This window comes from Malurus melanocephalus, unplaced genomic scaffold (assembly GCF_030028575.1).
Source record: "Malurus melanocephalus ecotype Western Australia unplaced genomic scaffold, MMel_1.1 scaffold_1125, whole genome shotgun sequence".
In the NCBI taxonomy this organism is placed as follows: domain Eukaryota; kingdom Metazoa; phylum Chordata; class Aves; order Passeriformes; family Maluridae; genus Malurus; species Malurus melanocephalus.
Genome location: NW_026624357.1, coordinates 12,990 through 38,119, shown reverse-complemented (window position 1 = coordinate 38,119; position 25,130 = coordinate 12,990). Strand labels below are relative to the sequence as shown.

The window sequence follows — 25,130 nt, the reverse complement described above, 5'->3', positions numbered from 1 at the left end:
GCTCAGGAACAGAGCTGCGTTCTCATAAGTGACAGTTTTTAAGTAGAGAAAGCCCTTACAAGGTAATTTAATTGACTCTACATAACTTGGGAGCTTTTCCACTTGGGAATTTTTCTCTATCCAGGTTGGACAGGGCTTRGAGCAGCCTGGGATAGTGGMAGGTGTCCCTGCCYATGGCAGGGGTTGGAACTGAATGGGCTTTAAGGACCCTTCGACCCAAAGTATTCGACTGTTCTGTGACTTGTCTGTAAACATCACAATCATCCCAAATGATTCCAGTTCAGCTGACTTCCATGACAAGTTTCATTCCCCTTTTGGTCACAGAAGGATCTGTGCAATACCAAATTTGCACACATTTGATTAAACTGCAACACGTATTGCTGAAAAAAAGACTTAAAAAGTACTGTTTGTGCTTTCCAAACTGATTGACTTCCCTACAAAATACTGTGTAGCTGGAACACAAGTAACTCATTTTCATTAATCAACATTTAGATGTAACTTATTCTGACAAGAAGAAACAAAACACTGGGGTGCACAGTTTCCTTTGGACTCAGAGTTTTCTCATTAGGATCCTTCAATGGGGAAAATCTTCCCCTTTCAAAGGGGAAAATCTTCCTGACTCCCTTCTCTCAGCAGCAAGAAATGAAGAAATCCAAAGACTGCCTATTAGAAAAAATACGTAATTAGAGCCCCAAAAGGAGGATTGTCTAATTGCTGCTCCAGCTTTAGGGATGCTCAGGCTTCCAGAACATTGAGAACAACACTTCTGATACACAATTAAAGAAGGAAGATAACCAAAACCTTGAGAAAGCAAATCTTCCGAGGAATTTGTGGAATACAATAAACAGCCCGGAAAGTTCAATTTACTTTTAACACCAGTTACAAGGAGCAGTAAGGGGTCTGAATTTGCCTAGTCACAAAACTAGTCCTGAGCTTGTAGCCCTTCTGCTCAGGAACAGAAGTAAATAGATGTGTCAAAAATTCCAAATTAGCTTGATTTGACCTCTTAAGAACCACATTATGCTGTGGAAAACCAACTGTTTACAAGACAATCACTTGAAAAACATATTCTAAACAATACTTCATCCTTCTGGTGGTCTATGAAACTTGATTTAAAAAAGAAAAAAAAAAGTCTCAATAATCAAATTGAGCCATTTTGGACAAAAAAAATATGACTGTGCCCCAGGCAAAGAGAAAACATCCACGGTCACACTAACACAGGGTTATTGTCTTCAGGTGTTCCAGATCAGGTTGGATGGGGCTTAGAGTAACCTGGTACAATGGAAGGTGTCCCTTCCCATGGCAGGGGTTGGAASAGGATGAGTTTTAAGTTCCTTTCCAACACAAACCAGTCTCGGATTCTGTGATTTTATGATTCTGTTACTTAAGCCAAGAGATGCACAAACAAAACTCACCATTAGAGGGAAGCTCAGTCTTCAGTTTTGAACTTGCCGCCGATGTACGGAACATACTGCAGGACCAGCTTCCAGTCTGTGGCCCAGATCACACCAACACCGGCCACACCACCCCATGTCACGACGGTGGGGGTCCTAAAGAAGAGATACATGCACAGATAAAGAACAAACCTCCTACACTCTGAAAGGCCTGGCAGATGCTCATGATGAAGTACCTGAGAAAATCACTTCAATCAGAAAAGAGTTTAGAATCCTGGAATACCCTGAGTTGGAAGGAATCTACAAAGATCATCCAGTCCAGCCCCTGGTCCTGCACTGACACTCCAACAACCCCACCTTGCAATCCCTGTATCCCCGTCCAAACGCTCCTGCAGCTCTGGCAGCCGGGGGGCCGGGACCATTCCCTGGGGAGCCTGGGCAGTGCCAGCACCCTCTGGGGACAGAAGAACCTTTCCCTGAGATCCATCCCAAGCCCTGACACAGCTCCAGCCGTTCCCTGGGCTCCTGGCCCTGTCCCAGAGCAGAGCTCAGCCCCTGCCCCTCCACCTCCCCTCGGGAGGAGCTGCAGCCCCCGAGGAGTCTCCCCTCAGTCTCCTCTGCTCCAGCTGAACAAGCCAAGAGCCCTGAGCTGCTCCTCAGACCCTTCCCCAGCTCCGTGTCCCTCCTTTGGCCACTCTCCAACAGCTTTAGATCCTCCTGATCTCGTGGTGCCCAAAGTGGACACAGAAATACTTTAACAACCTCACCAACAGAGAAAGGCATTAGTCCACGGGGCAGACAAGGTATTTTATATGAAAAGAGTGACATTCTTTCACTTAAAAAGACGATTACTCGACAAAGACAAAACACAGTGCTATACAATGCAGCAGCCGCATCCCCTTGGCTCTGTCCCATAGAACTCTTCGTTCTGCTCCCACAGCCCCGCAAAGGGCACCTACGGGCACTGCGATATTTACATATGTGAACGACAGGCAGGGCCGGGCGGCTGGGGAGCCCCTTCCCCGCTTCCTAAGCCCCTCACCCCCAGCCCGAACGCCGCTCCGGACCCCAAGACCGGCCCCAGCGAACCTCACAGGGCACAGAGCGCGGGAGGAACGGGGAGGGCTCAGGAAGGGCTCCCACAAGGTGTCGGGAAGCCCTTCAGGCTCCCACAAAGCGCACCGGGTGCGCGGCCGCGCCCGCAGGACACCGTGAGGGGACCGCAGGCCGCTCCCATCCCGTCACCGCGGAGCCCCGGGCCCGGCAAGCGCAAAGGAGCCCCAGGTCGGGTGGACAGACCCGGGAAGAACGAGCGGACCCCGGGAGGAGCGAGCCGGCCCGGAGCGGGCAAGAGCTCGGGGCCTGGCGGGCCGCATGGGTTGGAGCACAAGAGCCCGGGTCGGAGCGGGCTCCAGCGGGCAGAACCGGTGCCGGGTGGGCAGCCCGGCCTCTCCTCACCAGTTCTTTATCAGTTGCACATAGCGCGGCCCCAGCAGCTGGTTCAACATGGCGATGGCGCCGACTCAAAGTGACCCCGAGTGCCGGCTCGGCGGTGGCGGCGGGGCCGATCCGAGCAGGCGCGGGGCGGGAGCGGGCGGGGCTGGGGCCGGGACGGCATCGACCGCCTGTGGGGACCGGGGACACGGACCGTGAGGGGACATCGGTCACTCTGAGGGGACATGAGCCACCCTAAGGGGACACGGGCTATCCTGAGGGACCGTGAGGGGACGTGTGTCACCCTGAAGGGACATGAGCCATCCTAAGGGGACACGGGCTGTCCTGAGGGACCGTGAGGGGACGCGGGTCACCCTGAGGGGACATGAGCCACCCTAAGGGGACACGGGCTGTCTTGAGGGACATGAGCCACCCTAAGGAGACACGGGCTACCCTGAGGGAACACGGGCTCTGAGGGGACACAGGCTACCCTGAGGGGCCATGAACCACTGTGAGGGGACACGGATTCTGGGGGCACACGGGCCATCCTGAGGAGACACAGGCCACCCTGAGGGAACACAGGCTACCCTGAGGGGCCATGAACCACTGTGAGGGGACACGGGTTCTGGGGGGACACGGGCCGCCTTGAGGGGACACGGGCCACCCTGAGGGAACATGGGCTTTGAGGAGATACAGGCCATCCTGAGGGGACACAGGCTCTGAGGAGACACGGGCTCTGAGGGGACACGAACCAGCCTGAGGGGCATGGGCTCTGAGGGGACATGGACCACCCTGAGGGGACACGGGCCACCCTGAGGGGACATGGACCACCCTGAGGGGACACGGGCCATCCTGAGGGGACATGGGCTCTGAGGACACAAAGACTAAGGAGACATGAGATGAGGGGATGTGTGGTCCCCACACTGGAGAGGGGACATGAGCTCTGAAGGACACGAGCCTTGAGCCTGTCCCCATGCAGGAGAGGGGCCATGAGCTCTGGCACTGGCCCTGATGGGACAYAGGCTGTGAGAGGATGGGCTGTCCTCGCACTGGAGAGGGGACACCAGTCCTGACATGAGTCTTGAGTGGTCACAGATTCTGCAGGGATGTGCTTGCTCCTACACTGGAGAGGGGACACAAGCCACCCTGAGGGAAAGCTGTCCCCTGCAGTAGAGAGGGGACCTTGGGCCTGTGGCATGGCATTGTTCTACTGAGCTACTTCTCAGTCTTTTGTGCTGGAGGGAAGTGACCCCTTCCTAGAGTCTGTCAGTGCCTCCCCGATCTCTCCCTACAGGACAGTGAGTTTCCAGCCAGGTTTTTCAGGAGAGTGCCATAAAATCACCATCAATTCCATAATGTTTCCCAGTTCTGAGCCTGCTCAGCCTTTTGTGAACATGCTGGAAGAACACTGGAACAGATACCCTGTAGCAGCTGWGGCTGCCCCATTCCTGGGAGAATCCAAGGCCAGGCTGGACATTGGGGCTTGGAGCACACTRGACAAGTGGAAGRTGACCCTGCCCGTGGCATGGGGTGGAATGGGATGAATTTTACCATCTCTTCCYACCCAAACCATTCTGGGATTCTGTGATTCTCTGTCTGGCAGTGCCAGAACAATGACGTTTGCCCACAGAATCTGGCAGTCAAATCCCACCTGTTGGCTCATCTCCAGAGAGAAAGTGCTGGCCAGGAACCTCCAGCTCTGCCCCAGTTGCTGGCTGCTGCTCAAATCTTGGGAAGCTGTTTGCTCTCAGCAGCTCCTGTGTGCTGCTCCTTGTCCCTGTCCTCACCTGCTCTCCCAGCCCAAGCCTGCTCTGGACACCAGCACTCGCCTGTTTTATGCTCCACCTTGTGCATCTGTTGAGCATCCATCTTCCAGGCTACTCCCAAGCACACGCTTCTCCCTTGTCTGGATCTGAGTTGTAAATCACTGGGYTTCCCAGGGCAGTGGTGGAGCCACCATCCCTAGAAGTGTTCAAAAYGTGTGCAAGTGGCTCCTGAGGACATTTTTAGTGGTCAACATGGTGGTGGTGTTGGGTTAATAATGGTTGGACTGGGTGATCTTAAAAGACTTTTTCAATATTAATGAATCTGTGATTTTATGGTGGTGTCTGTGCAAGGACTGTCATTCCATGCATCTGGAACAGCCTGGGAAGGGCAGTGCCCTAACTCAGAGCTGKCTCACTGCTGAGAGAAGGCACCAGGGCTGAGGGAGATTTAACCAGAACCACTTCTCAGTTCGTTTAGACTGTTTGTCCTGCTCTGTACRGACAATCCCCGAGCAGGAGCAGCACAGTACAAACACAGGCAAACCTGGGGAAGGATGGCTGCGTCTAGGCAGATCCCTGGAAGTGTCCAAGGCCATGCTGGATGGGGCTTGTGTTCCAGTGGAATGTGTCCCTGCTTGTGGCAGGGAGTGGAACGAGATGGGCTTTACAGTCCTTTCCCAAAGGACCCAAATCAATCTGTGATTGTATGAAAGCCCTGAGGGATGTTGGAACCTGAAGGACAGGAGRATGGAGCCAGGTGGGGCTCAGGCTCTGCTCCCAGGGAACAAGGAACAGGACAGGAGGAGATGCCTCAAGCTGTGCTAGGTAAGCTTTAGGATATTAGGAAAAAAACCTTCACAAAAAGGGTTGTCAGGCATTGGCACAGGCTGCCCAGGGCAGAGGGGTGGAGTCACCATCCTTGGAAGTGTTCAAACAACGTGGATAATGTGGATGTGGTTCTTGGGGCATGGGTTAGTGGTGAGTTTACAGTTGGACTTGATGATCCTAAAGGGCTTTTCCAGTTTTAATGACTCTGGTTCAATGATCAGTCTGTGCTGGGCTCCTGGGATGGGCTGGGGGCATTTGACCAGATTTCCCACTTGTGGATGCTCCCCAGGGTGGAGCAGAGACAAACAAACAACAGTGATGTGGGGGGCAGGACCAGCACCCACAGCAAGCTCTGAAAACCGGTCAGGTGTTTTCTTTCTTCTTTTTTTTTTTTTTTTTTTTGGTGTTTTTTAGTACAAGGTAAAACCTTTATTCCAACTTTCATTCCTAGGGGTACAATATCTGAAGGACAGACATGGGGAAAAAAAAGTAATATTGTTATAAAATGTCACATTTATTGCTACATTACTGTTATATACAGGACAGTTCTCAAAATCTACTTTAAAAAAGTTAGGATTATTTAAAAATTCCAAATAATCCAGCCAGCTGTTTTGACACTTGTATAAAATTATTTAAAAAAATGAAAACAATTCATATCTTGAGGCACTCAGAAACACAATTTCATCCCCCAATTGTGATTCATTTCAAAGAGCAACGCATTTCCCACCCCCAAATACTTTATTTTTTTTATTTTTTTTTTTGCTGGGTTAGGCATATATATATATATATTTACTATATATATAGTTCAAAACTATAATGTGTATCTGATTTAAGAACAAGGATTTCAGCCACTTAAGTACATCTGGATTTACAAGTAGGCAGCATAAACATCAAAAGCAAGGACCATTTTTTATTTTAAAGGCCAAAAACCAAAAACAACCCAAAACTTTCTACAGGGTTAAAAATAAACAACTTCCGCAGGCATCTCCAATCTGCTCTCCCACCCCCATTCCTACAAAAATATAGAGAAAGAACATCCCAGGAATGCTTTGTTTCTCCAGCAAGCTGGAGCCGTCCACACCCAAGGGGTCATTCCCACATGCGGGGTTGGGATCCTCCCTGTCCTGCCTCACCAGGTGCCCCTTTCCCCTCTCCTGGCACATGAACCACAGCTGGTGTGTGGCTTCCCACAGCTCCTTCCTTCCCGCGTGGTTCCATAAAACAAGGTTTGCTCAAAAGCTGGTGGGTTCAAGTGATTTGGGAAGACGTGGCCCCGAGAAGGGGGACCTGCGGTGTCCCCAGCTCACTGCTGTCAGGAGCTCCACGGCTGCTCCAGGCACAGCCCAGGGATGCAGGGCATGGGGATGCTCTCAGGCGTAAGGCCTTGGTACCAGGACACCCCGTTTGGAAGCAGAAACCCCTTAGCTCTCCTGAACTGGTGCTGCAGCTGAGCCAAGATGTTCTAGGGTGAGTGTTACAGTCTTGCCCTCCACCACAGCGAGAGCTTGGGCGGGCTGGGATGGGCATGGAGAGCCCYGAGGAGCAGGAGGGGTACAAAACCAGAAGAACAGAGACACCAGTGTGGAGACACCCCAGGACTGCCTTTGGCCATGGGCTGGGCTGCAGAGGGACACATAAAGATTGGCAGAAGGTCACCCGGAGCCTGCACCACCCTCACAACCAGAGCCACCTCCCGGTGGGAGTCCTGCAGACCAAGGCACGRCAGTGCTGGCTCCCCAGAAGGGCTGAATTGTTCTGGAAATCAAARTGTAGAGCACGAGGTTCCCCCACACCTGCCCCAAGGGAAGGAAGAGGCAGCTGTGCTCTGGGACACCTGCAGCACCCACCTCCCAAATCCTCCCACCTGCACCCCAGCTGATGGACAGCTGGTGGCATGGGCTGCCCCTCTGCAAAGGGAAACAGCATGGAGGAGCTGGCTGGGATGATCAGGGAGCATGGGAGGAAGGGAAACACCCCTTCAGGCTTCGGGTTGGTGGAAGAAGAGCCCAGCCAAGCCTGAAGCTCAGGTGTTAGAACAGAACAGAACAGTCTGGGCAGCAACAAGGTGGGACAGAGCTTCTCCCTTCATGGGGCTGGGGGGAAGAAGGATGCTTGGAGTCCCCAACAGCATCGAGCAGAAGGCACAGGAGGATGAAGGGTGCATGGAGGAGCCCCAGGACCAGGTCTTGCCCCCTCCAGTTGAGTGCTCAGCTCCTGCAGTACAAGTTGGAAGGTTGTTCCTACATCTGCTGCCTCTACTTCAGAGTACAGGTCTTGAAATGCTTTTGGAGCTGCTGGGAATGTAGCTGGATCCTGAGAACAGCAGGGAGCAGGAACTCAGCAATCACAAAGAGCACAGAGAATGGGCTGGGCTGGGATCTGCAGGCTCTGGGAGAGGGGAGAGGGATAGGATTTGCATAGGATTTAACAGGGCAAAGACCTTGTGCAAGCTCAGGGTACAGAAWAAAGGCCTTGCTCTTGCTGGTGTTGGGCAGGAATGGGGGAGTGCAGTGGCCAGCGCTTGCTCTGCGTTAGTCAGCACTGCAGGCAGGGCTGAGGGCTTGTTCTGGCCCAGTTCCATCCTCAGCTTTGCTTAACCTCCCAAAGCCCAGGGATGGAAATGGAGCTGGCCCAGAGTCCCCAGTATAGCACAGCAGAGCCTGCAAGAGGAGCTCGGGCTCCACTGGCCCCAAAATTGACAGCAGAGCTCAGGGATGCAGGGGATTGGAGGTTTCCAAAGCCTCCTGTTTCTCAAGCCCCCGCAAAGGGAACTGCCCAGCAAGGGCCCAAAGGCTCTGCTGGCTTCAGTGGTGTGCTGGTGAGACACAAAGGACCTTGGAGAGCAGCTTCTGCACTGAATCTGGAATTGCAGCCTCCTGAGGAAACCCCAGCTTGATTGCATCCTTCCTGCCAACACGCCTCTGTAGGACACCTGTAAATGCAGGGGAGCTGAGAGCCCTGGGAGATGCTGGCAAAGAGCTGGGGCTGAACTGTCACCAGGCTTTGAGCAAGTGTGACAGGGGGACATGGGCAGGGGGTTACTGCCCAACAGCTGGAATTTCCTGGGGGCCTGTGAGCAGGAGCAGCCAGGTTCGCCACTGCTAGAGCACCATCCCATGGGAGGCTACAACTGCTTTGCTCTGGGGAAAAAGCAGGTGTAAAGGGAGAAATACCAAAACCCTGCGATTTTACCATGAATAGACTGGATTCCAGACACTCCCCAGCACTGTGGCATGTACAGTTTGTGTGCAGGGAGGCAGGGGGCTGGTTGGGGGGGCAAGAGGAGGCCCTTGGGCTCAGGACCCCAGACACAAGCAATGTTACATGGCAGTGTCCCAGTTCTGCTGCTTCACTGGGATGCAGCCTGGGAAAACAGGAACCAGAAGCTGCACAGAAGGGAARGCAGCCCCCTGTCTGATGAAGGAATCAGTGGCCCTCAAAGAGGAGGGCACGTGTCCCCAGGAGCAGCCATGCATGCAAGGCTGAGAGAGGAAGCAGAAAATGGAATCAATGGCACCCTAGAGCATGTCACCTCTCCTGGCAGCACCACYGGTAYRAGGGACAYAYGGACAGGCAAAGGAGCAKGTTTGAGGATCTGTAAGATCCYAAGTGGAATGTCAGAACTGTGGGCTGGGGAGGGTGCAGAGTGGCCCTCACTAACCATGACAYCTAAAGACAAGAGTTTCATTGCTACAGGGTGACATTTCAGGSCTGGGCTGGTGATATTTTGGGAACAGCACCTGGCAGTGGTTRTTTGTAGAAAAGCCACTTTCCCTGGCAGGTTACAGGCACCATTTTCACACTGAGCCAAAYACACTGGAAAGACAAAGGAATTTTTCCTTGCTGCTCTTCCCAATTGTTCCCATAGCACCTGGAAAGCAGAGATGCCACTGTGGCCACACTGGGCTGGCACACAAAGCTGTCACCCTGTGCCATCGAGGCAGCTCCAGGGACAGCTCTGCCAGCCCCTACATTGTGCTTTTGAGCTGCTCTCCTCCAAACTCTGCTTTCAGGGGTTTATGCTCAAGGATCTTCATCCAAGCCTTGCCATGGAAGGACATTGTCTGGGTTTGCTGTCAAAACAACATCTTAAACCACCTAATTGCAGCAGAAAAACCTCATCTTTGTTGAAATGCCTGGGGGTCCAGGGATGGTGAGAAAGGCTCTGGCTTGTCAGGATTCTCCCCTGGCCTGCAGGACTCAGAGGGGATGAAGAAATTCAGCAAAATTGTGAACAGCTCATAAATCTTCTCAAATATYCAATTTTGTTGGATTTATGGATTTTTCTTGATTAGTCCCATTAAGTCCAGTTGTCCATGACTGCCACCTCYAATTCTTGGGGCAAAATCAAAGGGTTTGGGAAGCACTTTTAAATAYGTGTTGTAGGGTTTCAAGCTTGCGAGGGTGAAGGACACTGTTCCATGCCCCCTGGCCCTGGGACAGGGGCACTGAGCCAGCCAAAACCCCTGAGCTCTGCAGCCCCAGCACTGTCTCACTGATGGAGCAGGAGCTCTCACGGATGAAACAAAAAGCAGCTGCTGAGCCCTCAGATCGCACTCCAGAGCATGAAGRGGAGTCAAGGCTGTCACACATGAAAGGAAACCTCATCCATCTCCCTGCCCAYTGCTTCAGCAGCCAGAAGAGCCCAAGGGAGGAAAGTGTCATAACCTGACGAGCTGATTAGGCTGCAATGTGGCTGTTGACACAGGCAAGAAAAATGTGGGCTGCTGGAAGCACTGAGCTTTCCTGGCCTTCCCATGGACAGAGCTGGGGCTGCTGAGGTCTCACATCCGAAGGAATASTGGGAGCAGCAAGCTGGGAAAAGCCAGGAGCACCCAAAAGCTTCAGAGCTGTGACTGGATGTTGGGGAGCTCCTGGGCAGGGCCAGGGGCAGCAGGGACAGTCCCATCCTCCCCTGGCGCTTGAAGTGGCTCTGCTCGGAGCTGCTACAGGGCCTGAGGCCACAGTACCCAGGTGTGGGTAGGAGATAAGCACTGCCCTGAGCACTTCCAGCAGGGCTGGCCAGAGCACAAAGCACAGCCTTGAGCATGGAGGAGCAACAGGAGRTTATGCCAAAGCCTGGGGTTGCTGTGAAGTGCCACAGGATCTAATCCTCTTTGCTAGTCCCTCCCTTTCCCTATGCCAAAGCAACTCAGCTTCCCCAGGAGCTCAGGCTGGAGCAGCAGAGGGTAGAGATAGACCCTGCAGGGGAGAGGAGTCCTCCGTGCCCCCAGATCAGTGCCCATGTCTGTGCACCAATCTGCCAACTGGGCTCAGCAGAGCTGGGAAGAACCAGGCACAAAATGTTTCAGAAGGGGAAGCAGAGGGAAGAAACAGGAGTAAATTCCTGGTGGGTGTTTTTCCATGGCCATCTCCAGAACGGCTGCTGCAGCTCAGCACCGCCCAGCACCTCTTGATTTGCTCCACRCCTCTGGGGCACCCAGAGGGGCTGCCAGGGATCTTCCTCCTGCTGAGTGCACCGGAGCAGTCTGGAGTGACTGAGAATCCCTTGGAGTGAAGGGCTGGCTGGCCCAGCTTGGCTGCTGGAGCACGTGGTGTGGGACAGGTGCTCATGCTGCCCTCCTTTGCAGTGCAGAGGAGCCCACATGCAGGTGATGGTGGCCACTCTCATCCCATGGCACCATGCCAAGCTCAGTTTGCCTCCAAGGAGGCTCCAGAGATGTGGCAGCAGGTGACAGCGGGGTGTGAAGCCACCCCTCTCCCCGAGTCAGCATTTTGCATTTCAGATGGCAGCGGCTCCAYTGCAAGGACAAGGGATCCTGCTGCTGGTCGTGGCTTTGCCGAGGGCTGGAGTGAGCCAGGTCGCTTCTCCCGTCCTGTTCCAGCATCCTCAGGTCTGCTGCTGCTCGGCTTCCTGGCCCTGTGTCCCACTGCTGCTGCCCGTGCTCTGGCTGCCTCTGCTGCTTCCCACTGCTCCAGCTTTGTTCAGTTGGTCTTTGTTCAGCGCTGCTCCTGGAAGTGCCTCTGACAGCTCTGCCGTGTGGGAAGAGGTGCTTCCCTCGTGGATCCAGTGCTGCTCTGCTCACCTGGAAGTGCCCCAGGCCCTTGGTTCTCCTCCACTCGGGGCCTGCTCTGTCCCAGCAGCTCGTCTTCCCCATGGCAACACTCCGGGACAGCCGTGGGCCACGTCCTCTCCCACAGGGCACCGTGGGGCCTCGGGATCTCCGGGAATAAAGCAAACCTTGCAGAGCACCTCTGTCACCACTCAGGAGGAGTGRGAGCACTGCTGCCACTTGCTTTGCTGTTTAACTTCCTTTTCCCAAATCAGAAGTGGCCSAAGCAAAGAGATGGCGAATTCAGCACGAGTTTGTTTGTTTTTTGTCATGGAAGGTACAAGCCAGGCAAGGAAGAACATTCCCTCGCGGTGGCTACATTCGCTTTTAGTGGCTTTCCGAGCCGAATCTGAGAATTCCTCTCTTTATATCCAGTCTCTCTTAATACAATTTTAATATTCTGGTTGATCCTAAAGATGCAACGTTAACTATAGAAACAGCAGCAGAAAAGCGGAGGGTACAAGACATGTTTTTATACAAAAAAAAATTCTTTTCGTTGCTTACAAAACATATGCAAAAGAAGCTAAAAAAAACCAAAAGGCATTGCTATTTGTTCTACATAAAAAATCTCATAACTAATGTTCTTTTTTTTTAAAAAAGAAATATCAAGCTTAGGCACAATTTTGCTGCTGGCTGCTTGTGAACAAGCCAAGAGAACACGCCACCCCCTCCTAACTGAGTGATATGTATTGACTGTTCTGCACTTTATACTTAAGGCAATTTTTTTGTTTCCGTTTTGTTTCTGACAAAGTGTTTTTTYCACCCCTTACGTCACGCCAGGATCCGTCTGCGTGTGTCAGTATGAGCAGTACTACAGTTTATGGTTCAACAAGGTCACACCRAGGGTTTTCTTCCTACAGATCTCTGTATCCAGAGGAACAAAAAGATCTACAAATAAAACAACAAAAAAAGAAAAATCTGAAGTGACAGAAACCCAAATGAGAATAAAACTGTGCTCCTTGCACAGAGGACCCCAAGGCTGCTACTGCAGCCTATCCCTGCAGGGCTGAGCTTTGCCTTTGTTTTGGTCAGGCCATCCCCAGGCACCCATCRGGGCAGGGGACATCAAGGGACTGATGGACACCACTCCTGGATCTGCTCAAACCCCCCCACCATCTCTGCAGTGCTCAGGTGAACAGGCTCAGATGCTCCTGGGTCCCTTAAAAATGGRAACAGCCCCTTGGAGCCTGTGCCTGCCACAGCCTCATTGGGGGATTTTCACCTTCTCTGACTCTCTTGGCATTTTTAGGCCCTGCCCATTCCCTCCCAAAAAGCTGCAAGGAAGAAGTGTTACTGGTTTCCAGTACCCAGCTGGGGCAGGACTGGCAAGTGCAGAACAGAGCTGAGCCCATTCAGARAGCTCCAAAATCCCCCATCCCAGCTACAGGGTTGGACCCTCCTGTGAGCCAGAGGCTTTGGGTGTCCGGGGGCACCTAACACATAGAGAGAATCATGGAATGGGTTGGGTTGGGTTGGAAGACAYCTTAAAGTTCATTGCATTCCACCCCCCTGCCATGGCCAGGGACACCTTCCACTGTCCCAGGCTGCTCCAAGCCCTGTCCAACCTGGCCTTGGAAACTTTCAGGGATGGGGAAACCTGTGCTAGGGCCTTGCAAGTGCAAGTCATTGTTTCAGATAAATGAAGCAGGGCTGTGGCTGCTGCTGAGGGACTGGGCTTGAGCAGCAAGAGCAGAGCAGGGTTTGTGGGACACGTCCAGACCTSCAGCAGGATGTGGGATCACAGGTGGGGAATGGTACCTTTACATGTGTCCAACAGGGTTGTGACCGTCTCCTAGACCAGGATGTGAAGCTGAAAGTGTCATCTGGGGGTCTCCTACCACTCCGGACACTTTCTCCTCTTCCCGACGCTTCAAGCAGGCRGCTTTCGGGTTCAGATTGCGCTCTGTGCCCAAAACAGCAAGGGAAGGGAGCAACCTCAGTCTGGGCAACAGCATCACAACGGGAGCAGCATCCCCGAGGGGCTGCAGGGACAGAATCCCAGGCAGAGCCACAGACCATGTGAGGAGATGAGCTCCGTGCACAGCTCGCTGCTCTGAGGTCTTGGCAAGAATTTGGCTGGACCCCTGCTCCAGTAGAACCCCAGGCCCAGCTGGGACCCCCACACCAATTAAAAATGGAATCGTGGAATGGTTTGGGTAGGAAGGGACCTCAAAGCCCATCCAGTGCCATCCCTGCCATGGCAGGGACACCTCCCACTGTCCCAGGGTGCTCCCAGCCCCAATGTCCAGCCTGGCCTTGGGCACTGCCAGGGATCCAGGGGCCACAGCTGCTCTGGACACCCTGTGCCAGGGTCTCACAATGTGCTTGTTACAGGAACCCCCAAGTGCCTCAGCCAGCGCTTAAAGTTGAGGACTGAATTTTCCAAAACTGCTTAATGGGATCCAGGTGCCAAATTCCCATTAGGCATGAGCAGAGAGGGAGGAAGCAGCCTTAAATCCACCCCACRCTGGGGCCGGGGAGAGCTCAGCACCCAGGGGTGCTGCTGGCACTGCAAACACACACCTCACACAGAAAGCAGCAGTCAGGACAGAGAAGCAGGAGCATGCAGAGACAGGGGGAGAGACAGGCCCCGAAATGCACCTGCCAGTGGTACCATACCTCGTACTTGCTGCTCCAGGCCCAGAATGACCTGCACCGCTTGCTGTAGGATGATCAGTTTGGTCTGTGCTTTGTCCGTTTTTAAGTGCATCTGGCACATGCGTCCCAGTTCTTTAAAGGCCTCGTTAATGTCCCGCACACGCACCCTTTCCCTGGCGTTATTGGCCATTCTCCTCTCCCGGTCCCTCAGATCTTTGTCCTCCAGTGACAAGGCCTCGTCTGTACTGCTGGGTTCACAGCACCACAGGGGTTAGTCAGGGGGTGCCACCGAGGGGGGCTCTATGTTGCCGTGCTGGAAGTGCTCCGGGTGTCCACTGCAAACGGCCCAAACGGCCTCACTTTGCCAAGCCAATTCCTCTGGGTGCCTCCCAGGGCAGCCCAGGCTGTGTCACCTCTGCAGGCCAGGGTAAGGTGCTGCCAGCACGGGGCCAGGTGCCCAAGGGGCTGGAGGGGGCACTGGGGGCAAGGGCGGGCAGTGACGCAGCACTGCCACTGTCACCTTCTCCCCTCAGCAAAATTTGGCCTTCCTGATTGTTTTTGGCTAAAAACTCAAAGTTTGGGGGAGGGTCTCCGCCCAAAACATCAGATTCATCCCCCAAGGAAATGTTTTGGCAGGAAGCAAACCCCTCTTGGTAAGATTTCCTTCCCGAATTCCATCTGCAGCTCCCAGGGGAGGTGTTTGGAGCAGTGGTGCTGCAGCAGCAGGAGCAGYCTGGCCTGGCACCCTCTTAGGGGCTGGGGCAGCACCGGGAGGAGGAGCCAGGGCTGCTCTGAGGAGCAAACTCCAATGCAGACACTGAATCCCAATCTTTCCACACAGCCAAAAGCCGCCAGAAAGGGTGACTTTCTTTTCCAGGCACAGTCAGAAGCTCTGGGAGAGCCCCTGCTGCCGACAGCACTCCAGGATGCCTGACACAGGCAGGGATGGGGGAGGCAGAGTTGTGCTGGCAGCATCTTGAACCATGGCCTTGCCCATCCCCTCCACAGCCCCAGTTTAGCCCAGACGACTTTCTCCCCCAGAGCAAAAATTCTTGCAGGAAGACACCTGTCTGAGGAGGGTGCTTGGGTGAGAACTGGCACTGGGACAGCCCGTGGCCTTCGGCTCCTGGGGAGCCATGTGGGGATGAACTTTTAGCAAAGGGGCTGCAGAGTCAGAGCCTTCCTGGGGAGCCTCTGGCCATGTGAAGGGGCAGCAAGGGCTCCTTGGGCAAGCGTTTGCCTGTGTGGGACAGAGGGCTGTCCACTGTCCCTGCTGCACCCTCTCCTYGCTGCCTTGTCCCTGCCTTTGTCCCCTCCTTGCAGCCCCAGCTGGCACTGCTGCCACCTCTGCACACGCCCAGGATGGGCGGGGACATGAGGCCATTCTGGCACCTGAGAGCCCCACAGCAGGACCTCAGGTCCTTCTTCCAGCACAGGCTGGTGATTGTGGGTCCTGGCTGGTGGCTCCCCCAGCAGGRACAAGGCTTGGATGTCACACCTGGGCAGGACAGAGCTGTCTCCCCACCATGTACCCAGCACGTAGTGCTGGCAGCTTGCACTGTTGTGAGGATGAGATGCCTTGGTCACTTTGTGCCCCAAGGGTCACCAACCTGCCTGCCTGGCATCCCCAAAATGCCTCAGYCTCCTCCTTTCCCTTCCTGTAGCTGCTGTGGCAGTGGGAGGACCCCAGCAGCCCTGGCTGGGCACACAGGGACCTGATGGCCCCACTCCCACGGCAGCGCTGCCAGAGAGGCTGTGATGGTGGGATTGTCCCCTGGAAAGAGGCACAAACCCATAGAGGGGACACTCCTGCCTGCACTAACTGCTGAGGGCAGCCTGTGAGGCTCRGCCATTTCCTCAGCTGCCTCCAGGAAGGGTTTAAAAAGGGACAAGCGTGGGAGACCAAAGTGAACACGGTGCCAACTCTGCCTAAGCCCTGCCCCACCCTTGGTCCTGTCTGGGATTCGTGAGCAGCAAGTACAAGGTAGAGTGGGACCACCGAGAGGTCACGGCTGGGGACTGTCTGTAGGAGATCGGAAAGAACAGAACCAATAAATAAATAAAAACTTGAAAAAAAAAATCAAAAGGAAGGGGAAATTAAAAAAGAAGACAGGAAAAAATATACATGTTATGAAAGGCAAAAAAATTACAAACTGAAGGAAGGCACAAAGGACTCCAACATCAAGGCACAGCAAGGCCAGCAGAGAGGAGCACAGGCAGGCACAGCCCCCGACGCGTGTTACGACAGCTCTGCAGAGAGAAAGGGTTATCCTGCCCAGCACCCCGCACGGGCTGCAGCGGGAATGGAGCGGGAATGGAGTGGGAATGGAGCGGGAACGGAGCAGGAATGGAATGGGAGCGGAGCAGGAATGGAATGGGAGCGGAGCAGGAATGGAATGGGAGCAGAGCATGCACTGCGGGATGCGGGACAAAGCAGCCAAGCCCTCAGAGCAGGGCACCCACCCCTCACTTCCCCCTTCTCCCCTGGGGACACTGTGCCCGAGGATGGGCACGCACACTGTGGGTGCACACACAACACGGGTGCACACACAACATGGGTGCATGCACACCATGGGTGCCCACACGACATGGTGCACGCACATGGGTCCATACACGACATGGGTGCACACATGGCAAGGTGCACACACAGCATGGTGCACGCACACACAGGTGCACACATGACATGGGTGCACACATGACATAGGTGCACACGGGACAAGATACACACACACCATGGGTGCATGCACACTGTAGGTGCACATATGACAAGATGCACACACAGTGGGTGCACGGTGCACACACACCGTGGGTGTGCACACACAACATGGGTGCACAGCACACACAGGTGCACACACGACATGGGTGCACACATACTGTGAGTGCACACGTGACAAGGTGCACACACACCATGGGGGCACACACCCCACAAGTGCACACGCGTGTGGAAGGAAGCGAGGTGTCCCGAGGGTGTCCCAGTGAGGGGCAGAGCCTGCAGGCACCCACCAGCAGCTCCAGGCTGGGAATGCACAGCGCTCCCAGCTTGTGTCGGACACCAGCGAGTGCAGACAGCGAGGGCGGTCAGCCCAGGACATCCCATAGCCCTGGCACAGCTGCCCTGGTGCCAGGGCTCTGCCAGGTGCCACACTGCGGGGACAGGAGYRCAGAGCCCCRCTGAGCACACAAAGGGGACAGGAAYGGGSTCTGTRCTCRGAGCAGCCCWTGGAGACGGTGGAGTTGGGTCCCTCTGGGAGATTGGCTGGTGGTGTTTCTGTCACTTTGCTGGCCAAGCACTGAGCACCCCTGGCTGCAGGGAAGCAGGACGGCACAGGCATCCCCGCAGGGACCAGCATGCAGCACACACGGTGGCAGCGGGGGACAAAGGAGAGAACAGCAGGGATGGATGCAAAAAAGGCAAAAAAAAAAWWWAAAAAAAAGGACATCGACAGCCTTGGGTTGRTCCCCGAGGCCACAGGGGAGAGAGACAGTGCGAGGCACCACAGCACGTCACAGGAGACAGACAGACAGACAGCCCCGTGCCGATCAGATACGTAAAATATCACCACTCCGGGACCCTCACTGACCTCTAACTTGTTGCTCCAGGTTCAGTATGACTGATACGGCCTGGTGTAGGATTAGCAGTTTGGTCTGCGGTTTTTCGCTGTTTAGGTGCAGTTGGCACATGCGTCCGAGCTCTTTAAAGGCCTCGTTGATGTCACGGACCCGCAGGCGCTCACGGGCATTATTGGCGACCCTCCTTTCTCTCTCTCTCTCGGCTTTTTGCTCTGGGGGAAGAAGATCGTCCTCCTCATCCTCATCTTGACTAATGGTTTAAAATAAGAACGAGACAGGGACATTCCTCGTGTGCACTCTCAGCACTGGTCAACTCACAGACAAGAAACACATGGTGAGGCACAAGATGCCGAGCCCCCCGCGTGCCCTGCCAGGACCTGCTGKCCTGTGCCACACGCAGGGACACGCAAGGGCTTTGGAGAGAAGCAGTTAAGGCTCTTCTTCTGCCTCTTTTTTGGTTTTTGTTTCATAACAACAAAGAAAGAAATCACAATATGAGTAAGGCCTGAGCTTGTTGCCAGCAGAGTGCAGGGTGGCCCAGMCAAGGTCAGGGCTGACACTGGAATCCCCAGCTGGACTTTGGGGAGATGCAGCCCTCTGCCTCCAGGGCAGGAGTGGGGCTGGTGCAGCCTGTCTGGGCACCACCACCCTGCTGCGGTCTCTGAGCTGGTGGCGAGGCTGCAGAGCAGCCAGCGTGCTGAACCTGAGCCACTGCTGCTGCTCTGGCTGCATGGGACAGGGGGCAYAGGAGCCCAAAGCAGAGGGCAGAGATGCACCAAGGCAGGGAAGAGGTCAATCCTTCCCTGCCTGGGGCTGAGCAGCCGCCCCTTCCCTGCAYGGCCTGAGTCCACGCAGGCGGGTCAGGATCAGGTGCATCCCTCTGCTTTAGGAGCACCAGGAAGCCCTGAGCCATGAGAGGATGGCAGGGAGCCTTCCCCTGGGGCAGCAGCAGGAGCCCAGGCTGTGTGAGGCCACACCAGGCTCCAGGGTGGGCAGGGGCTGGGGGGTCTGTGCCACCTTTGGCCAAATCGGGCCAGCCCAGCACCAAATCCAAGCCCAAACTGCCCTGGCCTGGGAACGGTGAAAGCAAAGGGAGAGACCTGTTCAAAGAGCACCTTGTTCTGTTCCGGGAGGGYTTCAGCTCCTTCTTCTCCTCTTCAGAGTTATCTGCCACTGACGTGTTCTCCTCATCCTCCTTCTCTTCCCTCTTTATTTCACTCGTTCCTGAGGAGACACTGCTCCGCCCCAGCGCCCCAGACAAGCCTGCAGAGAGAGCACCCAGAGCTTGAGGGGCCTGACCCACACATGAGGCTGGGGGCTTCCTAGGCCCTGCTCCTGCACTGGCATCCCAAACTTGTCCTGCACTGCTGCCCTACAGCCAGGGAAGCGGGAGGGGTGCTGGCTCTGCCCTGCTGCCACTCCCTGTTCTCCCCAGAGCCTCCAGAATGGCAGCCCAACTTCCCCAGCAGAACACTGAGCACCTTCACCTGGCAAGGGGGCAGGGAAATACAGGCCAAGCACAGTGGGGTTAAATGGGATATTGGGAAGGAATTGTTCCCTGGGAGGGTGGGGAGGCCCTGGCACAGGGTGCCCAGAGCAGCTGTGGCTGCCCCTGGATCCCTGGCAGTGCCCAAGGCCAGGCTGGACATTGGGGCTGGGAGCAGCCTGGGACAGTGGGAGGTGCCCCTGCCAGGGCTGGGTTGGGCTTTAAGAATGGGCTTCTAAGCCAGACCATTCTGGGACTCTGAAAACTCTGGAAAAGGCTCCTCCCAGCAGMAAGTGCCCTGTGAGTGCTGCAAGGAAGCACCACCCTGACAGAAACACGCATCTCCCGCTGCTGCTGCTGTGCACAGGGCTGGACCCAACCCCACAGGGGATGCCCAGGAGGTGACCCTGGCACAGGTGAACCCCATCCTGCACCCATGCAGAGCTGCCTTACCACTGTACGAGTCCTGCTGCCTGCTGAGGTCTGGGAGCGAGCTGGGCTGTGCTGGAAGGGTGACGTGGTTGTGGAGCAAGCTGGGGGTGCTGGACAGCCCATCCTCGGGGTGGCCTCCTCCCACCTGCAGCACAAGGAGCAGAGTGAGCCTTCAGAAGGTGTGCCATGGCCAGCAGGCATGGGGACAGTCACTGACACAGCCACCTGAGACAGCCACCCGAGGACAGCCCGGGGCTCTGTGCACCAGGCTGGGCACAGCCCTGAGCTCCCTCACACATCCTCACCCCTGGAGCACGGCAATGGAGAGAGAAGAGCCAGCCTACTCCAGTAGCAGCACTCTGCAGACCACGGTGGGGACACTGGCACTCCCTGCTCAGGACAGGAGCTGGACCAAGCCCAGAGATCCTGTCAGATCTGTCCCCCCGAGAAAAAGCCCCTCTGTGCCTGGTGCCAGGCCAGCACACTGGGAAGGACAGCTGTCCTGTCCCCACTGAACACCACTGTTCTGCCATCTACCAGTGCCACCAGAGCCAGGGAAGGACATCCCAGCAGTGTGAACTCGGCTCCAAAGGGGCTGCAGGCAAAGGCTCAGGGACCCTGCTGAGCCCACGGCCCCGAGGGTGTGCCACATGGGCTGGGGACTGGCAGGACAGAGCCAGCCCCACCGGGTCCCCAGCTGGCAGCAGCCTGCAGAGGGCACATGTGTGATTGTCTGCTCAGGAGCAGAGCCCAGAGAGCCTGGAAGGGCATCACAAGTTGTTCTCTGGACACTGAAGATGGGCACAGGGGGATGTGGTGGCTGCCCAAACCGTTCAGAGCAGGGAATTCCTGGTGACACCTGGCATTCTTACACCCACTGGATCCTTCTGCACCTCCCTGCATATCCTGGGCATGCCTTGAAGTTGTTTTGAGGGATTTGCAGTTGTGTTGCAGGGAATGAAGAGCAGCTCTCACCACCTCTGTGTGCCCCGAGAAGGGGCATGAGGGAAGGGCACACAGAGCTTGTGCCAAGGGTGGGCTCAGGGTGCCAGAGCAGCTGTGGCTGCCCCTGGATCCCTGGCAGTGCCCAAGGTCTTGGAGCACCCTGRGACAGTGGAAGGTGTCCCTGCCAGGGCAGGGGGTGGCACTGGATGGGCTTTGAGGTCCCCCCAACCCAAACCAMTCTGGGGTTCACTGACTCAACTCTGCAGGGAAATGGGAAGGGAGCTCTGTGCACGTCACCCRAGCAGTGCTGCCAACACCTGACCCAGGCTGGACCACACTGAGCTGTTGAGCAATGGCCATGTTCTCCTCAATGCCAGAGCACCCTGCACGAGGCGCGTGTCCCCAGTGTGTCCCCAGCGTGTCCCCAGGGTGTCCCCAGTGTGTCCCCAATGTGTCCCCAGTGCTCCCACTCACCAGACTGGGGTGCCTGCTCCCCAGGGCCATGACTGAGGCAGGGAAGGCCTGGCCCAGGCTGCCCACGGCAGCGCTGTGGGGTGGTGCTGAGCCCAGCAGCCCGTGCATGTCGCCGTGGTTGCTGGCCATGGCYGAGGTCTGGCCCACGGCGTGGTTCCTCAGCACGTGGATGGCTTCGTCCAACCTGTCTTCCATTTTGTTTTGCTGCAAGGGCAGGACAGAGGCAGCTCAGTGTTACCTGCCCTGTTCCTGGAAGTGTCCAGGGTTGGAGGGGGCTTGGAGCAACCTGGSCCAGTGGAAGRTCCATGGCAGGGGTGGAGTGAGAGGAGCTACGAGATCCCTTTCCACCCAGACCATGCCACGATTCCAATCCAATCCCATGATGACAACCCCACARATCCAGCAGCCTCCTGCTCTCTGCAGCACAGAGTGGCTGGTGCCAGTCCTGGACTCAGGTGCCACAGGACAGGGATGGGGACAAATGACCCTCCTACCCCCAGTCAGTGCCATTCCCTAAAAGCACGAGGGGTCATGTGGGGTAGGGGGGCACAAACCCTGCCAGACTGGGCCAGACCCCTGGCTGGGCTGGGGCTGGGGGCAGGGGGAGGCTGCCAGGGGTCTACAGGTCAGGAATGTGGCACTTGGCTCTGCTCAGCTGCTGCCACCCAAACACACACCCCTGACCAACCAGCCGATTCCAGGGCAGAGGATGGCACCCAAAAACCCTTCACCACCACRCCCCGAGGGATGGGAGAGAAAAGGAGAAGCTGGAATTTTCGGTACCACTCACCAAAGTGTGGAGGCTCCCTTCATAGCTGGGAGATAAGGCACCCGCTCCGCTCGCCCGCGGCCACTGCGACGAGCCTGGGGACAAACGCGGGGTTGGGGACAAACGCGGGGTTGGGGACCGGCCATGGCCACGGCTGCCACTAGATGGGGCTGGAAGCTGGGACACCGCGGCGCTACAGCAGCCACTGTGCCACGTGCGGCACCGAACAGGCCACTGGAGCATCGCACGGCACTGCACGGGCCACTGGGGCACCGCACGGTCCTGCATGGGCCACCAGGGCACCGGCATGGCACTGCATGGGCCACCATGGCACTGCATGGGCCACCATGGCACTGCATGGGCCACCAGAGCACCGCACAGGCCACCATGGCATTCACGACACTGCACGGGCCACCATGGCACTGGCATGGTCCTGTATGGGCCACCATGGCACCGGCATGGCACTGCATGGGCCACCATGGCACCGTACAGGTGACCATGGCATTCATGACACTGCATGGACCACCATGGCACTGCACGGGCCACTGTGGCACCATGAGCTGCATGGGCCACAGAGCTGAGTGGCACTGTGTGGGACACTGTGGCACCACAGCCCTGCTCTGGCTCAGCCCTCCAGAAGTGCCCAAATGTCCCTGGTCTGTGACACGCTGGGACCTTGGGGCCATGTCAGGCTGCACCGTGGCACAGGGAGCCTGGGCACCAGCTCTGATGGGCACAGTGGGACCTGTCCTGCCCGAGGCGACCAGGGACAGCCTTTCACCGTGTGCTGAACAGGGGTCTGAACCACTGGGCTGCTTCCCAGTTCCCACTGGAGGCAAATSCAGGCACAGCCTCTCCGATTTGGGACACTCAGGGATAGGGTCAGGAAGGGCAGAGCAGGCCCTGGGGTCACTGCCAGCCCCGGGCTCTGCACTGAGGGTTTGGGGCTGACCCTGGAGCTCCCGAAGCAAACGTGACCCCTTCGGGACCCTTTCATTGTCACTCACCTGCGAGGCCCTGCGGGGACCCGACCGGGGTGGAGGGGTTGGAGGAGAAGTTATTGCTTGAGTGGTCAGGGGAGTAAATCTGCAGGGACATGAGTGTGACAGTCAGCAGTGCCACCCCGAGCCAGCTGTCCCCTCCCCGTGGCAYCCACCACCCACTGGCACCCTGGCTGGCTTCTCCCTTCCCAAACCCAGCACAAAGCTCAGCCCAGTTCCCCCATTAACCCCAGGGTCTCTCTCTGTCCCCACTGTCACCAGCCTGGCACCCTCTGCTCTTCAGGGTCCCCCTTGGGAGGGAGCAGGAGCTCTCAGGAGCTGCTGCAGGGGGCACTGCCAGCACCGTGCAAGGGTCACCCAAGGGGACAGAGAACTCTYTGGTAACCCAGTGTGACCAGTGCCCTCCAGTCTGAACCAGCACACACAGGGCCAGGGCTGCTGGGAGCTGTGAGTTCTGCCACGAGAGCTGTGTGTGTGCTCTGGGCAGAGCAGCACACGGCCAGGAGGGCTCATGGGACTGCAGGGCCACCATGACCTGCAGTGCCTCAGTTTCCCCATCCAAATGATGCCAGGACTGAGATGGCAGCACAGAGAGGGGAAAGCCCTCCCTCAGAGGCTCATGGATTTGGGGTGCATTCACCCAAACGTGTCCAGACTCCCTGCTGGGTTGAGAGTCCCTGCAGCAGCAGGAGCAGATCAGGCCCATCCCCAACTCTCACCGAGGCCAGAGCCTTCCCGAGCGCGTCCCCGGAGCTCCCGGCTGTGCTTCCTCTGTTTCCTGCCAGGAGAGGACACAGCTGTCAGTGCCAAGGCACCAGCCCCAGCAGGACACAGCACCTTACAACACCTCTGGGCTGGACATAGTCCATTTTTAGGGGTTTGTTCAAAAATTAAATGTGCTTGAAAATGAAATGTGTTCAAAAATTAAATATTTGTTTGGCTCAGAGCAGCCAGGACAAGTTGCCTTCCCCTGGCAGCTCTGGGGGACTGCAGGGACATCTGTCCCAGCTCTGGAGGTGCAGTGCCATCAGCAGCAATCAGACATCTCTGCTGCAGCACAGCCACTGCCAGGGGCAGCTCAAGCTCCCACAACCACCAATGCACTGGGTGATCCTGAAGATCTCTTCCAACCTTAATTATTTTGTAATTCTACGAATCTTAAAGTGGCTTCTTCATAGAAAAACAAAGGGTTTTTCTACAAATCCATATCAGGATTCTCATTTCCTGGGGAGCACGAGCTCATTTCAGTAACAGGTTTTGTAACAGGTTCAGCAGGGTCAGAGATTAAAGCACTCAAGGTTTAACGTGAGATCCAAACACAYCACAAACATTCCCGTTCCGGATTTAGGAGAGCATCTTCATACAGGTGCAAACCCTTCCTGCAACCCATCCAAGCCACAGCACCGCCAGGAGATAATGCCAGAGCTCCTGGGCTCCTCCCACACCCACCCCACAAGCTGCAAACCCCAGAGCAGCACCCAGCTGCTCCAGCAGCAAAACAAAACCTCAGTGCRCCTCTTCCCCGGGCACAGGTGACACAAAGGGGGACCAGAGGTGTCTGGGTGTGTCAGAGCCTTGGCTCTGCAGGTGCCCTGTGCCCGGCTGTGGATGAAGGGGTCACTGTGGCATTGGCCATACCCATCATGTTGTCCGTGCCGCTGATCGGGGGCGTGTGGCTGGACACTCCGTACGCCGTGGAGGCCGAGGAGAAGCCGGGTACAGCAGGGAGCCCKCCGTTCACCTCTCCAGGGTGCAGCTGGTAGTTCTGGCAGGGAGGGGAAAGTGGTCAGAGGGGCTCTGGGAAAGCTGCGGGRCTTTGGCAGCACCTCCAGGTGGCCACAGCCAGGGGAGGAGGTGACAGGGAGGTGGCAGCCCCCGGGGACACGTTACCATGCGTTCGTGCTGGTGTAAACTGTTGAAGCCGCTGGACTGCGGGAGCGGGGACGAGGAACTGCCCAGCATGGCACCGTAACTCGACTGGCTCATGGCACCCGGGGAACTCCAYAGGTCTGGCGAGTTATGGAGTCCATCTGCAAGAAACATGGAGCTGAGCTGGGCAGGGACATGGCCAGCCACCCCCAGAGGCAGCCCTGGCTGAGGGACTGTCCCCAGAGTGTCCTGCCTGTGCTGAGCATCACCTGCTGAGCAAACCGGGACAATCTCTGTGACAGGGACAGGGCCAGGAGCCCAGGGAACGGCTGSAGCTGTGTCAGRGCTTGGSATGGATCTCAGGGAAAGGTTCTTCTGTCCCCAGAGGGTGCTGGCACTGCCCAGGCTCCCCAGGGAATGGTCCCGGCCCCGAGGCTGCCAGAGCTGCAGGAGCGTTTGGACAGCGCTGCCAGGGATGAACAGGGTGGGG

The 25,130-nt window shown here is 56.3% G+C and overlaps 2 protein-coding genes across 2 annotated transcripts in view; both read right to left on the bottom strand.

Moving 5' to 3' along the window:
* Positions 1–1,386: 1,386 nt before the first annotated feature.
* LOC130586294 (cytochrome b-c1 complex subunit 10) lies at positions 1,387–2,981 on the bottom strand. Its single transcript, XM_057387070.1, has 2 exons — positions 2,853–2,981; positions 1,387–1,550 (listed from the first exon to the last, which is right to left on the bottom strand). The coding sequence occupies exons 1-2, from the start codon at positions 2,900–2,902 to the stop codon at positions 1,430–1,432; spliced, it is 171 nt and encodes a 56-aa protein (XP_057243053.1). The 5' UTR covers positions 2,903–2,981; the 3' UTR covers positions 1,387–1,429.
* Positions 2,982–11,954: 8,973 nt separating this feature from the next.
* Positions 11,955–25,130, bottom strand: part of LOC130586293 (transcription factor E2-alpha-like) — a 24,389-nt gene continuing 11,213 nt past the window's right edge. Inside the window, exons 4-16 of the mRNA XM_057387069.1 lie at positions 24,662–24,823; positions 24,410–24,536; positions 23,491–23,549; positions 22,778–22,856; positions 21,792–21,865; positions 21,002–21,205; positions 19,604–19,727; positions 18,780–18,927; positions 17,676–17,914; positions 16,558–16,612; positions 14,116–14,342; positions 13,255–13,399; positions 11,955–12,384 (exon numbers count right to left, since the gene is read on the bottom strand). Of these exons, the coding sequence (XP_057243052.1) occupies positions 13,257–13,399; positions 14,116–14,342; positions 16,558–16,612; positions 17,676–17,914; positions 18,780–18,927; positions 19,604–19,727; positions 21,002–21,205; positions 21,792–21,865; positions 22,778–22,856; positions 23,491–23,549; positions 24,410–24,536; positions 24,662–24,823 (1,641 nt within the window). The 3' untranslated portion in view covers positions 11,955–12,384; positions 13,255–13,256. The remainder of the gene's footprint in view (positions 12,385–13,254; positions 13,400–14,115; positions 14,343–16,557; positions 16,613–17,675; positions 17,915–18,779; positions 18,928–19,603; positions 19,728–21,001; positions 21,206–21,791; positions 21,866–22,777; positions 22,857–23,490; positions 23,550–24,409; positions 24,537–24,661; positions 24,824–25,130) is intronic.